General features: G+C 44.1%; 1 protein-coding gene across 1 annotated transcript in view; it reads right to left on the minus strand.

Moving 5' to 3' along the window:
• REPTOR (repressed by TOR) overlaps nt 1–15,732 on the minus strand; it is a 71,332-nt gene extending 55,600 nt beyond the window's left edge. The window contains exons 1-2 of the mRNA XM_080283808.1: nt 15,640–15,732; nt 9,478–9,538 (exon numbers count right to left, since the gene is read on the minus strand). Of these exons, the coding sequence (XP_080139934.1) occupies nt 9,478–9,480 (3 nt within the window). The 5' untranslated portion in view covers nt 9,481–9,538; nt 15,640–15,732. The remainder of the gene's footprint in view (nt 1–9,477; nt 9,539–15,639) is intronic.
• Nucleotides 15,733–16,674: the final 942 nt, after the last annotated feature.

Consider the following 16,674-nt stretch of genomic DNA (forward strand, 5'->3'; position numbering starts at 1 on the left):
GCTCCTTTACGAGCATGGACACAAGACCAAGCCTTACCAAGGCTGGAGTGCAGCGTAAGCAAAACGAAAGAGACCATCTAATCTTTACCCCACTGAGTTTTGAACCCTTGTAGGTCTTCCACTATGGTGCGCCTTGAGCTACACTTGACAGGAGAGAGCTCACCACACTCGTGCAAGCTACGTGGCCTGAACTCAGGTCACTTAGACTGGGAGTCACATCCTCAACTACACCACCAGGTGTGTGTGTGTGTGTGTGTGTGTGTGTGTGTGTGTGTGTGTGTGTGTGTGTGTGTGTGTGTGTGTGTGTGTGTGGGTGTGTGTGCGCGTGCGCGTGTGCGTGGTGCGTGCGAGCGTGCGTGTGTGTGTGTGTGTTTAAGGGGGGTGGAGAAGGCAGTATGGATACAGGTGCAAATGTGTATAGGCTATACAGATTTCGAAAAAGAACTCAAACAGGACTTAATGAAAACAAAAACCATATTCCAGGGAATAAATTAACGATATAGACAAAACTATACAACATAACTGCATCCTAAAACTTGGTCATGTTTGCCCTTGGTCTCAATTACAATTTGGGCATTTGGGCATGCTATTTGCTAAATTTTGGAAGTATTCTGCTGTCATCTTCACGAGTAACATGTTTTAAATCTCATTCATATGGTGAGGCAATGACATCTAGCATGTTGTATGCCTGTCCTTCATGTACTTCTATGCATTTACAATGGAAATCAAATCTGGTGTTACCTGGATAATCCATCAATTCAATGTTGTGATCCAAGAGGAATTTCATAGCCCTTTTTGCCTTGTGACATTGAGCAGAGTCCTGCATGAAATGTGTGCAACCATGAATGTAATAAATTGCAAGAGAAGGTTGTCCGCACCTGGATATACCACAGTACACATTCATCCTTGTGTTTTTAAAAGGAAGTAGAGGCCTCCCCTGCCCACTTCCCAACTCAAACAACCCTATACCAATACGCTACCACTGTGCTAGACTAGCGTTGCGAGGCCACCTTGCCCACATAAAATAAGGACAAAAACACATGTAGGTGCTCTCATCTGAGAATATCACCTTCTTCCAGTCTTCTGAAGTCCAATGTTTGTATTTTCTTGCAAAGTCACATGTTTGATCAGAAGTGATTTATTGACTGGCACGTAATGTCAGGTTCAGTTCCTTTTGCAGCTGGTGTTGGATGGTGTGGGTAGACACCTTGTAGGAGCATGGGATGATTAAATGCAAGATGCGCAGCCATAATATCAGGAGTTTTAAGTACTTCATGCCCTAAGAGACTGTAGCCTTCACTGTCATTCTGGATGAGGTTTTCTTGGCAGGAGGCCATAGGCACTCTCCTTACCAACTGCTCTGACCATCCAGTCCAGTCTGTTGTGCTGTTTCTTTGGTAGGGATGTTCTCCTGCTTCCAGGCAAGAACACAAGCCTTTTCCTCATAAGTTAGTTTGGAAACATCCATATCTAACCACTTGAGTGCACACAAAAACATCAAATACTATCCATCTATCTATTGCCAAACGCCATAATCCTGTAAGGGGTGGCCATTTGACTTTGGGTTATTTGTTTTACGGGAAGGGGCACTAACTCTCCACCAACCCACTTGCTGACACGTAGGGAGCATGTATGGTGGTTATATGGTTACCACCCAGCACTGTAAATGGTATCTTGGTTTACAGGAAACCATTTGGCTTGTTGCTCAATGTAAAGCCACCTGTAAGGGAAAGAAAAGCAATAAGAAGTGACAGGAAAGATAGGAGAAATAGGAAGAGAGGAGGGCAGGTACAGAAAAATAATGTCAAAGGTTAAGGAAGAAGTAGGCAAGACTACATCAAGTGAGTGGATGATGGTCGCCACCACCAACATCAAATACGACAGGAAGTAATATCCAAGGGTTTTGGCTAGAGTGAAATCTACAGTACTATCCCCACAGCTCAGCTAGTGGGTGAATGAATTAGGCTTAAACACAGAGTGTGCTTGAAGCATGCCTAGAGAAATGCAAGATTAGATGTCCCTTGATGGAAATCAAGCTGATAGTATGGTATGCACTGCAAATGAAACAGGCCACTCCTGGCCACTGTATTTTGAGGCAGTGAGGCCAGTTTCTTATGTGTAGAGTGTATATACAGTATAAATGTATGTATACATACAATATATATATATATATATATATATATATACCGTATATATATATATATATATATATATATATATATATATATATGTATAATATATACAGGTATACCCCGATATATAACGTCTCGGTAGCGGAGTTGGCAGCGCATGAGAATAATCTCAAGGTCGTGAGTTCGACTCTCACCCGACGGCATTGCCTTGGGGAGGCGGTGGCTCAATCGGTATAGAGGTGGCCTGTAGTCCTAACGGACTCAGGTTCGAATCCCGGCTGGGGCAGGGAACAGTTTAAGGATTTGAATTTCATTAAATCATGCTTTACTGATCTACCAGAAGACCCGCCGACATGTCGTAAAAATACCCCCGCTAATACCAATACACCAGTCCTGTATGAGACAGCCCTAGCATGTATTCAATATGGACGGTGGGTGTTAGCGCCGAAGTGGTGACATGTAGAGGTGTATGGTATGTAGGAGGACTGCTGGGCCTTGATAGCAGGCTGTGAAGCCTATGCCCAGAGTCAGACACATAAAAAAAAAAAAAAAAAAAAAAAAAAATATAGTACAATACCCCTAGATGAGATACCCTGGCATAGCGATGGCGGTACAAATACCACTACACCCTACTAGAAGATGGCCGTGCCCTGGTTTAATGAGCCCTCTTACGTTGCATCCACAGGCAATAGGCCAAAATTTTGAATCATGCGCGTTCCCATGGCCAGCTGAGCCCACCCGCCTCCCAGGATGAGCAGAAATGCTTGTGCAGCCCCCACAGCCATCGCTCACCCTGTGCTCACCCATATCGTTCTTCTTGCACCAGCCATCTCAGAGTGAGGACCTCTCTTATGCTCACCCACTACACATTGTGTTGCATCACCAACATTACGCAAGCCGCTATCGTAGTGCATCGTAACTGAGTACGAGCAGTGCTGTGAGTTGAGCAGTGAAAACAAATGTGTGTGGAGTGCAATTCTGTGTGATTTTTGGCCCAAATAAATGTGATCATGTCTGGTAAGGATGCTAGTGAAGGCCATAGTCGAGGTGGTAAGCAACGTGCTAGTGTTGGTGCTGGTGATGTTCCCGCGAAGTGTGTGCATATAACTCTGTCTCTAGAAGTCAAGCTAGATATTCTTAATCACCACGAAAAAGGCAAGGGTGCATGTGCTATTGCCTTGGCTCTCCAGTAGACTGTCTCCACCATCATCAAGAACGGGGAGGCCATTAAGGCTGCTGCTGGGGAGGTTGCTAACTTATCTGCTTCCCATATCACCCGCCAGAGAGAGCCTGTGATGAAGGAGCTGGAGCGGATGATCCACACATGGGTGGAGATCAGAACAGGAGGAAGGCACCCACGAGCCAGGCAATTATTTTGCACCAAGGCCCTCTCACTATGGGAAGAAATCAAGGTGAGGCAGGATCTTGATGCTTGCGAGACCTTTAAGGCTAGCCATGGGTGGTTTGACTGCTTCAAGAGGCAAGGTAATCTCCATCACGCGAAAATGTACAGTGAGGCAGTGTGTGGATACGGTGGCAGCGGCAGCGTTTCTTGATGAGTTGAAATGCATCATCGTGGAGGGTGACTACAGTGCGGGGCAGGTCTTGAATTCTGATGAGACTGGGCTCGTTTGGAAGAGAATGTCCTCAAAGACATATCTTACAACAAATGAAAAGTCTACAACAGGATTCAAGGCCTCGAAGGACTGGCTTAAACTCCTGCTAGGAGAGCAACACCAAGGGCAACCTCAAGCTGAAACCACTCCTTGTCTACCACTCCGAGAACCCCAGGGCTCTGGTGGGGTATGTGAAAGAAAATCTTGGGGTGATTTGGAAGTCCAAAAAGAAGGCCTGGCTGACTTCTTACATCTGTTCGTCATACTTCCACTCTTACCTCTCTCTTGTCCTCAAGTGGTATGACTCCAGGGAGAGTTTGGCAAACAGATTGCTCGTGGTGGTAGACAATGAACCTAGCCACCCTCCCGCGATGAAGGAATGGGCAAGCAACACTGAAGTGGTGTTCCTGCCCCCCCAACACCACATCGTTGTTGCAACCCATGGACCAAGGGGTGACTGTTACTTTTAAAGCGTATTACTTCTGCCGCACTATGCAGCAGTTGGTGAGGGCCTGTGACAGCGACAATATGACGACAGTGTAGAAGTTCTGGAAAGGGTATAACATATGCAATGCCACAGAGAACATCACTGCAGCATGGTAGGAAGTCAACCAGCCCACCATGACCAGTGTGTGGTGGAAACTGTGGCCAGAGTGCGTGCACACCTTCACTGGCTTCCCTGAGAGCTGGTGCAGCGTGTGTTGGAGGAAATTGTGGAACTGTTGCACAAGGCGGGCTTTAGGGAGGTCGACAAGGAGGATGTGGAGGAGGTCCTCGAATGTCACAGGGAGAAGCTCAGCAATGAGGAGCTCCTCAATATGGAGACTCACTGGGCGCACTTGGAGGCACAGGAGGAGAAGGTCGTCCCTGGAGTGCATGCCCTCAATATTACAATTCTGAGGGAGATGCTGACCAAGATGGACAAGATCATTGTGCTGATGTGTACACATGACCCTCTCCCCGGACGAAGCAGGGACACAGCTAATCACCTGGAGGAGGGGATGAAGGTACATAGGAAAATGCTGGAGGAAAAGAAGAGGGCGGCCAGGCAGACTACAATCACTGCCTCCTTCAAACAGGCCCCCACCACACCAACGAGCCACAAAGGATCTCCCCAGCCCTCGATAAGCAGAGCATCTCCCCAGCCTTCAACCAGCAGAGCAGCTCCCCAGCCTTCAACCAACAGAGCATCTCCCCAACCTTCAACCAGTAGAGCATCTCCCCTACCATCAACCAGCAGAGAAACACCCAGGGTCTCCTCCCACCAAGGATGTGCTCTGCCCCTAGTGCTGGACCTAACCTCCAGCCAGTCCCCATCTCCCGTGTCACCTGTGTATCCACTAATGCACCCTGCCACTTCATCGCTGCCTTCCTCGTCCCAGCCTCCATCTCCCTCACCACTTTGGCCACTGTCTCTGTCTCCCCTGCCATGAGGAGAGCCACTGCATCTAACTCCATCACTACTTCACCACTCATCACAGTAGTCTCCTTCACCACCTCACTGGTCATCGTAGCTGTCTCCCTCACCACCTCCTCTGTCAACGCATCGTACTTCATTGCCACACCCAGAGCCATCGCATCGCACCCCATCGCCACTGCTTGAGCCATCGCATCGCGCCCCATCGCTGCCCCCAGAGCCATTGCATCAGTCTACCATTATGACCACCCCACCTCGCCTGGCTTCCCCCCCTCTGACCCTCCCATGGAGATGGGGTTTCAGGGCTTTGAGGAGGATGAGTGAATGGTAGGGAGCACCACATGTCCCCTACCCTTGGGGGGGGGGGGAGCAAGGATGATGACCATGACCAGACATGAGCTTACAAGAAGTACCGGTAAGCGATAAGAGGTGTTTGATACAGCTGTCAGGCCATTTAGATTGGCTTTAAACATGTTTAAGGGCTCATTTGGGTTGGTTTTGGCTTGGCTGGAGGGGAAACCCAAGGCTGATAAATGCTTCCCATTACTTTACACATTACAAGTACCCCAAAATATAGTACCCTGCCTTACCTAGGTTTTACCTAACCAATTACATCGTTAAACCAGGGTATACCTGTATCAGAAAAAGGCCAATAAAGCCAGAAGCAGTCCGGACTGCCTGACCACTTCTGCTATGCCCACCACAATAAGGTAAATAAAAGACATGTTTATTGGTGTACAGTACAGTATTATTACATATACCATTTGATTATTGTAGTGAATGTATAATACAGAACAGCACTGCAATGGTAGTGACAAAAGTTTAAAAGTCACTGGGGCGATCCAGACTAATGTCTGATATATCGGAAAGTCTGGATTAGCAAATGGAAGTCCAGATGTTGCTTTTATCAGATTTTTACTTTTTTTTTTTTGGAATGGCTTGGGCCCCAATTTGTCTGTTATAATGAGGTTTTACTGGATGTGTGTGTGTGTACCGTATATATATATACTGTATATATATATATATATATATATATATATATATATATATATACTGTATATATATATATATATATATATATATACTGTATATATATCTATCTATCTATCTATTGCCAGACGCCTCAATCCCGTTTTGGGGTGGCCACAAACAAATCGCCTCCAAGTCGCCCTGTCCCCTGCCATTTCACTGCCCTGCTCCCAACTCACACCCCCCTCTCTCATATACCTCTCCACCCCATCCCTCCATCTCATCCTCTGCCTCCCCCTCCCTCTTCCCCCCTCCACCTCACTCACATACACTCTCTTCGTCAGTCTTTCACCCTCCATCCTCTCCACATGGCCAAACCACCTAAGTGTGTTCCTCATAACACTTCCTATCACATCCACATCCACACCACAATGCTCCTTTATATCCTCATTCGTCAGCCTGTCTCTCCACATGACTCCTCAGGCTCCTCTTAAATATATATATATATATATATATATATATATATATATATATATATATATATATATATATAGATATATATATATATATATATATATATATATATATATATATACAGGTAAGCCCTTAATTCACACGAACTTTTTTCACGCGATTTCGGTTATCCACGAATTTTTCGTATAATAATTAAAACATAAAATTATAGTATTCAAATAAATAATTTTAATATACAAGAGAAATAAAATATAACAATGCCTACCTGCTGCCCGTGTGCATACATATATGTATGTATGTGTGTGTGTGTGGGGGGGGGCGAGGTCAGTCTACCATGCACCACACAGTCAGTTTGAATCCGACGGTTGAACCATGCGTGACTTGCGAATCGTTATTTGTGGCTTATTTTTCTGCCTTCCAGTGATTGCTTGCCTTGTCTGCTAACATGGGGCCTAAGCATAGTGCTAGTGATGCATGTGGTAACACACCAAAACGGACTAGTAAAGTGATGTTGCTGACAGAGAAAGTTAAAGTGTTGGACAAACTTACGGGAGGAATGTCGGCGACAATTCTCAGTCAGGAGGATTCCCCATCATTTATTTACATACCCAGTTTATTTAGCAAGTACAGTACACTAGTTTTTTACTTATATGAGTTATAAACTCCCCATGAGAATTAGTTATTAAAGTATTAATTAATCAGTAATAAGTATATTTATAGAATGACAGGAAATCGTCCATGTTTTGATGGTGAATTGACTTCGTGGTGAATTGTCTTGGAACCGTGTGTTTGGGGTGAGTCAACTGTTCTTACAATAAAGAAGGCAGAACGTAGCATACAGGAGGCAGTAAGGGCTAGTGCACTAGACTGTGCTGAAGTGTCTCCACCCACGCCTGTGAACTGGCTTGGAACCGTGTGTTTGGGGTGAATGAGTCAACTGTTTGGACAATAAAGAAGGCAAAATGTAGCATATGGGACGCAGTGAGGGCTTGTGCACCAGACTGCTGAAGTGTCTCCATCTACGCCTGTGCTTGTCAGGTGTCAGTGTTAAATTTCTTACATTTTTGTTGTTTTTCATACTTTATGCTAGTTTGTAAGGTGTATGTAGGGCATAAACAGTATTATTCAGATGTAATATACTTAGCAGACATGCGTAATTATGTGCACACAAGGGCAGAACATATACGCGAATTTACCACATACGCGAAGGGTCTGGGAACGTAACCCTCGAGTGAATTAAGGGCTTACTGTACTGTATATATATTCGTTTTCGTTTTTAAAGGCTCCAACATGCTTGCATGTGTCGGCCTTGGTCACCTAATGGCGGCTCTCCATGCTGCACGATCCATTGCAGCCTCCCTGTTCAGTCCCTTAACCCTAAGGTCACACTTAATGACCTCGTCCCATGTCTTTCTCGGTCTACCCCTCATAACCCCACCCCCAATATTAACACTTCTCACCTTCCTCACCCAATTATCATCCCCCATCCTCTCCACATGTCCAAACCACCTCAATCTACCTCTCCTCATCACAACACCAATACACTCCAGTCCCATCCTACCTCTCAACTCTTCCATTGTAAACCCAGCCCCTCCAGGCCTTGGACGCAGGGACGCACTGCACATCCACCTAATCATTGTCATTTCTGTACGTCTGAGCCAGCGAATATCTTCCTCCTTCACTGCCCGGGTCTCACTGCCATACAGCATTACACTCCTAACACATACTGCATACAAAGACCCCTTAGCACGTAGGGAGAGCCCTCTCAATGTCAGGAGAGGCAAGAGCTCCCTGAACTTCTTCCAACCACTTCTCACCCTAGCCACAGAGCTAGCTCCAGCCCCACCTCCAGCACACAACATGTCTCCCAAATAACAAAACTCTTCCACACACTCAAGAGATTCACCAGCAAGTTCAATCCTTTCACGTCTGACAATCTCCACCTGCTCACCCCGGCACGCCGTACACATAAAATCAGCATTATCTCGCAGTCTACCTCTGATACCACTACATCTCTTATGCACCCATTTATCACACACACCGCACAAGATGGAATTACTCCCAACGCCCTTGTGGCAAACTGCACATGGCCACTCTCCCTCATCTTTGACAGTACCGCCACCAACCCTAGATATCATCACTTTTGTTTTATCTGCATTTACCCTTAAACCCCTTTGCCCCATACCATCTCTCCACTTCCTAAACCTTTCCTCCGCCTCCCTTTCATTCTCTGCAATCAACACCAAATCATCAGCATACAACAATTCCCACGGGAGTCTGTTTCTAAAGTCACATGAAAGGGCTTCAAGCACCATGATATATATATATATATATATATATATATACTGGTACTGTATATATATATATACTGTATATATATATATGTATATATATATATATATATATATATATATATATATATATATATATGTTTTATATATATATTTTATATATATATATATATATATATATATATATATATATATATTTTATATATATATTTTATATATATATATATATATATATATATATATATGAAGCCTTCCTTGAAAGGCAACCTGGCATTAAGTGCTTTGAGGGCAACTGAGTTGCCTATCTTGAGCTTTTGATTAACAGTACCTCGAGAGTAAAGTACAGTATTGCCTGGTGTGCCCATGAACACCAGTAACACTTACTTTACTTCAAATCTTCTGTCAGAGTTTCTACTCGGGAAGGGATCACTTTCATGATCTGACAGTTGGTTGTCCATTCCTATCCCTCTTAATCACACCCTCACCCAGATATGGCAACATCAGTTAAGTGATATGGTACAAGTATGGTGAAAGTACAGTAATGTATTAATATTATATTTTATTACAGAAATACGTACCATTTTGAATCTGTGATGTACCAGTACCGATAAATGGTCGAATGCTTATCAATCTTGCAGTCTGAAAAGAAAACAATATTCAATAACTAACATGTTAAATACCTGAACTAATCTCTTATATTTAGTAAAAAAGAAACCAGTGTAGTAGTAGTAGCAGCAGTAGGTAGTTGCACCCTAAGCTCATTAGGATGCAAACCCAGTGGAATACAGGCTGAAGTTGCCCTTCTGTTGCCCAACATCTTCCTTTCAGAGGGTAAAGAATATGAGGGGCATTTGTAGAGTACAGTACTGTGTAACCGTGTAACACAGCCACCCAGTTACAGTTATCACCACAGGAAGGTGTCCCAGTCCAAAGTGCAGCACACCCTATGCTAAAGTAAATAGCATATACTGTACCACTGTAGGCCTACACGAGTGCAAGACCTCACTAATATTCTTGGATAAACATCCTCTCATATGCATTAGAATGCATAGTTCTGACCCTCAGTGTGGCAGTACACATTACAGTATCTAATTTCAGAATACTCAATCTAAAAACACTTTCCTCCTTTACTGTCCACATTTACATTTCACTGCCACATTCTCAAACACACAGTACTTAATATATATATATATATATATATATATATATATATATATATATATATATATATACTACTTGCAGGCACTTCTGGCTGTAATGGGGAGTAGACTGTAGCACCAGTCGAGCAGGGCAGTACTCCCGAGGTGGATGGAAAGCCGATGACAGGGAGTGCTGGAGCTCCCGTTTCATCAGCCCTCAGGACTAGTTCCTGACCATCCCCCTTTGCTGAACTTTTTCAGTGCCTCAGTTACACAGAGAGTAGGCCAGCATGCTCTCCAGTACAAATTTCTCTAACTATCTACACCAAACTACATGCACAGTACACACTACATTTCCTATTCAAAATTTAACTAAAATGGCGTCTCTTCACCAAGCCTCGGAGTCCCCAGGGGGGGGGGGGACCATAAATGCCCATACCATCCGCCCCTCTCCCGGTGATGACTCGAGGTGCCTGGAACCACTGTCTGACTCTCTTCTTCATTTCTGCAACATTCGCGGCCTTTCCTCTAACTTTCGCTCTGTTGAGCACCACCTCTCCTCCTCTAAACCTCACCTTCTTTTTCTAACGGAGACTCAGCTGTCAGAGGCAACTGACAGCAAACCCTTTTCTGTATCCTCCTACTTTCTCTATACTCATTTCAAAGCCAAAGGTGGCTGTTGTGTATATATACGCAACGACTTATCTTGCTCTCGTGTTCCTGAACTCGATTCTTCTGAATTCTCTACACTCTGGCTTCGGCTTTCCTGTCATTCTCTGACTAAATATATCTGTGCTGTTTACTTATCCCCTATTTCTACTATCAAAAATTCTTCGACTATCTTACTTCTACGATGGAACACATTCTATCCATTTCTCCTTTCTCTGAAATCTCCATTCTAGGAGATTTCAATGTTCACCACCACCTTTGGCTCTCCTCTCCTTTCACGGATCCACCTGGTGAACAAGCCTACATCTTTTCTATCTTTGAACAAGCCTACATCTTTTCTATCTTTAATGACCTAGAGCAGCTTGTACAGCACCCTACCCGTATCCCTGACCGCCTTGGAGAGAGCTCCAACATACTTGACCTCTTCCTCACAACTAATCCTTCTGCTTACTCTGTTAATCTTTTCTCTCCGTTGGACTCCTCCGATCACAACCTTATTACCTTAACCTGTCCTATCACTCCGGTACGGCCTGTGGACCCTCCAGGGAAACGTCGTCTGTGGCATTTTGGAGCCGTGGACTGGGAGGCCCTCAGGCAGTACTTCTATGATTTTCCCTGGAATGATTATTGCTTCCATGGCCGGGAGCCATCCGAGTGTGCCTTGCGCATTACGGAGGTTATTCTCTCGGGCATGGAAGCATACATTCCTTTCTCATATCCTTTGACTAATGCAAGAAAGCCTTGGTTTAATCACACTTGTTCTAATGCTGTCCGCAACAAGGAGAGGGCCTACAAAAGGTACCGGAGCCAACTCACCCCTGAATCACATCATCTTTACGTTTCTGCCCAGAATCGTGCTAAGTCTGTTCTTCGCTCTACTAAAAATAATTTCATCCATACTAAATGCTCTCAACTCTCCAACTCGAATTCTTCCCGCTCCTTCTGGCACCTTGCCAAAAATCTTTCTAACAACTTTACCTCATCATCCTTCCCTCCTCTTTTCTACTCTGATGGTTCTGTTGCTATTTCTTCAGCTGATAAAGCAGATCTTTTCGCACAGACTTTCTTCTCCAATTACACCTTAGACGATTCCAGTGCTGTTCCTCCATCACTTCCCCCCTCTGACTTCCTCATGGCTGACATTAAAATTTCTTCAGTTGATGTATTTTCTGCTATCACTGGCCTCAGTACTAACAAGGCATATGGGCCTGATGGGGTCCCTCCTGTTGTTCTCAAGAACTGCTTCTGTGCTTACACCCTGCCTAGGCAAACTCTTTTGCCTTTGTCTGTCAACTTGTACCTTTCCTTCTTGCTGGAAGTTTGCTCTCATTCAGCCAGTCCCAATGAAGGGTGACCACTCCCAACCCTCCAACTATCGTCCAATTGCTTTAACATCCTGTATTTCAAAAGTTTTCGAGTCAATTCTCAATAAAAAATTTTAAGGCATCCTTCCTATCACAACCTTCTTTCCGATCGTCAGTACGGGTTCCGTCAGGGACGCTCCACTGGCGATCTTCTCACCTACCTTTCAGACTCCTGGTCATCCTCCTTTCGGGACTTTGGCGAAAGCTTTGCCATTGCACTTGACATCTCAAAGGCTTTCGATCGAGTCTGGCATAAATCTTTAATTTCCAAACTGCCCTCATACGGTTTCAATCCTTCTATCTGTGCCTTCATCGCTAGCTTCCTTTCTGGTCGTTCTATAGCCGCTGTTGTAGACGGTCATCGTTCTTCTAGATCTATCAACAGTGGTGTTCCTCAGGGCTCTGTCCTATCACCAACTCTCTTCCTTTTATTCATCAATGATCTTCTAAGCTGTACATCTAACCCTATCCACTCATACGCTGATGACTCCACCCTTCACCTTTCCATTCGGTTCCCGCAATGCCCATCTCAACAGTTACTTCAACAAACAAGGGATGAGGCTATGGCACACCTAATGTCTGACTTGGCTCGTATCTCTGACTGGAGTAAAAATAATATGGTTGTTTTTAATGCATCTAAGACTCAGTTCTTACACCTATCAACCCGACAAAATCTTCCACAGGTATACCCACTAATGTTTAATAATATTCAGCTTAATCCTGCATCATCCTTGAACATGCTTGGGGTTTCATTTACTCGGGACTTATCTTGGAAAGATCATATTACATCTCTTGTACAATCTGCTTCCAAGAGATTGGGTGTGCTAAGCCAACTCCGCTCTTTCTTTACCCCTACACAATTGTTGACTCTATACAGGGGTTTTATCCGCCCCTGTGTGGAGTACAAGTCTCATGTGTGGGGGGCTCCCCACACACAGCTCTTCTCAATAGGGTGGAGTCAAAGGCTTTTCGTCTCATTAACTCTCCTCCTCTTACTGACTCCCTTCAACCTCTGTCTCTTCGCCGCACTGTTGCATCTTTATCTCTTTTCTATCGCTACTTTAATGGTCACTGCTCCTCTGAACTGTCTGCTTGCATTCCTCCACCTCTACGACAGGCTCGTAGCGCCCATCTGGCAGCAAACTCTCATCCCTTTTCTGTCCAACTCTCTAATGCAAGAGTTAACCGTTACTCCCAGTCTTTCATTTATGCAACAGGTCAGCTCTGGAACTGTCTCCCCTCTGTCTGTATTTCCTGCTGCCTATGATCTCCAGTCTTTCAAACGCAGTGTGTCCAGGCATCTCAAAATGATCGGATCTTGAATTTGGCTCTCTATTGTATTTTGTTTTTCTCTTGGAGGGAACTGTTACTGCGGGCTCATGGCCTTTGGTTCCTTCTTCCTCGCATAAAAAAAAAAAAAAATCTCTTGCAGCACGTTCCATGCTAATAATATCCCAAGTAATAAAATGTCATCAACACACTGAAGAGCTACATTCTCTACAGCAACCTCCAACACTGGATGACTCAGGCAATCTCACTTGCATCCTCCTTGCTATCTGCACTCAGAACCAATTCATCTCTCTCCCATGCCAGCCTTGATAGGTACATTACGTCTGAAATAAATGAGCTTTATACTGTACTTATGGTTAGGTTTGGGAAATGCCAAAGTAAAAACTAACGGTACGGTAGCTACAGAACTGTACTTGGAATTATAAACTGCACTCATTGATGCCATAACAATCAATTTTTAATACCAGTATTAATACATATAGCCTACATACACAGAAGGACAGAGTTCTACATAGCAGTTATTGGATAACTGCATGATCCAGTCACTGAGATGACCTGAGACATGGGCACTGTTGTATGATGTAGGGTGCTTACTATGTATACTCATGAGCCACATCTTCTGCACACCATCTCCTCCTACCCCAAGTAAAAGGAGTCATAGCCATGCTTTCACACTGAACAAAGACTTGCTGTGTGTTATCTGGTACTGAAGTGGTGGTTTGAAGCTTTGCTACTCTACACAATGTTGGAGTACAATTTACAATGACAACGTTACTCACGAAGTCTAGAAAAGTTCTGAACCAACAACACTGTGAAACCCTGGTCATGTCTTGCTTTTAGCCACTGATAGGGATAAGAATGAACAGAATCTATGGATCATGTTATCTTGGTTATTTAATCTGTATGGCAACAGGGCTCAGAGGTGTCCACAGCAGTACTGCATAGCTAAATCCATCCAGCTAAACTTTTTCTGCTGTATTTCAGAACTATCTCTGGATGATTTTACTCAGAGGTCTAGCTGGTATTATACAGGTACTGTTTGTGGATATGAACATCCATTAGTGATGTAAGAAGCACTTTAATGCACTATTGTTAGGAGTATCACAATGTGTGTTCAACGAGCTGGGAGTGGATTTGGGCTGGCACTGTCAATTCCTTACCTAATCTATTGTTTGTAATCCTGAGATGGTGTATCTTCCAAATTTCCATGTCCAAAATCAGAACCTGTGTGTTCTACGAGCATCAGATCTTGGCATGAAAGGGCATTACCATAACAAGGGAATAATAAGTTTTCAGTTAACCCTTGAATCTGGGTGATATCATTTTTAGTTTATTCTTGCTCAAACCACATAATGATTACTGCAGTTTAGGAAAAGCCTCTGGTACTGAAGAGGTCTATTATTGCTGTTTCTACCCATCCAGTTTGAAAATTATCCTAAGCTGTCTATATTCATCAGGAGATGATAAAAACATGAAAGACATCTCCAATCGCTTCCATTTGGTAAAATCTACCAATAGCCAAACGCCTTAATCCCGTAAGGGGTGGCCACCAACAAATCGCCTCCATGTCAACCTGTCCCCTGCCATTTCGTTGCTCTCCCCACAGCTTACACCAACCCCTATCATATATTTCTCTACTCCATTCCTCCATCTCCCCCCCTCCACCTCACTCACATACACTCCTAGTTAAGCACACCCTCTCCACACTGCTAAGATCTGCCAGGCATTATTCGTTCTACTACCAGCAAAAACTTTTGGTGGTTAAATATTTCCAGAAAATTCGCATGTGCCTTTCATAAATCTGAGTACATTCTGGTTTTCAATTATAGCTGACTGCACTGTTACTGTTTCCTTCATAAAATCCTTGCATTTCCTCCCACACTCCCTCCTTCACCAAGACTGATATACCGGCAAGTTAATAACATCTTCCTCCTTCGTTCCCCTCCCTCTTACAGGCACCTACTACTACCTCCCCCCCCCCTCCGCCAAAACACACACACGCACACACACACCTCCATTCTCCTTCAGACCAGAAAAACTGGTCTGTGACTCCTGGAGTGGTTGCAGCGTCAGGGCCGCTGTATTCTAACGCAAAGTGCATCTGAGGGAATACGAAAATCGGAGCACAAACATTTCCGTCACCCTCATAATACAAAATAAAGCAATACATAATGCTGCTGCACAAAAACATATCGTTACGGTGCTAACCACTCATACGGCTGGCAGTCAAGCTGTTCGACCGCATCTTGGGCAATCTAAACACATTGCGCTTACTCACCTTATTCAATTTCCTGATTGGAGACTAGATATAAATCCGTTCAGAGTCTATACACCATCCAAGTCACAAAGCAACGCTGGTATTGTTTTCGTGTGTCAGTATAACTATCAAGCATACAATAAAGTACACTGGTTTCTGCGGCGTTACACTACACCCACTACGACCAAGGTTTGTCTTTCACTACCAACTCCGAATTCTTGTTTTGATCATGAGACTCGGGTGGTCATGACGTAAGCAACAAGGAGGGCTCCCATTGGCTGGCGCTGACGCACTATCCCAAGAGCCAATCACACCACAGCTGACGGGGGTGTGTTGTGTTTACGTGCGAACTGCAGACACGAGTAAGGTTTAAAATTTTTTTCTTGCCATCCTATTAACTTCGGCTGAACGATACCAAAGTAAGCTGATTGCAAAATAAGACAGCACTTATTTATAACGTTTAATATTAACTCTGGCGGACAGAAAAGAAACAAAGATGAAGTAAAGTTCTCCACTCAATATTCCCTCTTCCAAGAATGCCACCTACACCGGACAAACGAACACACAATCATGGGAGCTGTGGTGCCAAACCTACCCTCTGTCATTCCTGTAAAGATCTAAAAGATTTCAACTAACTAATATCCACATATGGAAAAATGTATAAATAGGCGTTACATCTACACCTACCTGAAGCTCTTCTTCGTTGATCAAGACGGAATAAAATGGCATTCATGTAATGTTACAAGGTATATTTGACACCACCGCCGAACTGGATTGCATCAGCTTGGACCACAACACAGACCGAGGCACGTGTAGCCCACAAAAACACAAGCACTGCAGCATAAACAACCCCCCACCTTACACCCCTCACGTTATCCTCCTTGTATACAATAAACTATCTCTTCCGAGAAAGTTATCATAACAAGTTCAAGAGTACTCCATGTATGGTGAAATGGTGCGCTGCGATGTATCATGCTAATGGATGGGAAAGACAAAACGGTGAGTAGTAGGCTACACATAATAATATAGCAAAGACCAGCAATGAGACACATAAAA

Source organism: Coenobita brevimanus, chromosome 98, assembly GCF_032717465.1.
Source record: "Coenobita brevimanus isolate Jiangsu-jjx chromosome 98, ASM3271746v2, whole genome shotgun sequence".
Classification (NCBI taxonomy): Eukaryota; Metazoa; Arthropoda; class Malacostraca; order Decapoda; family Coenobitidae; genus Coenobita; species Coenobita brevimanus.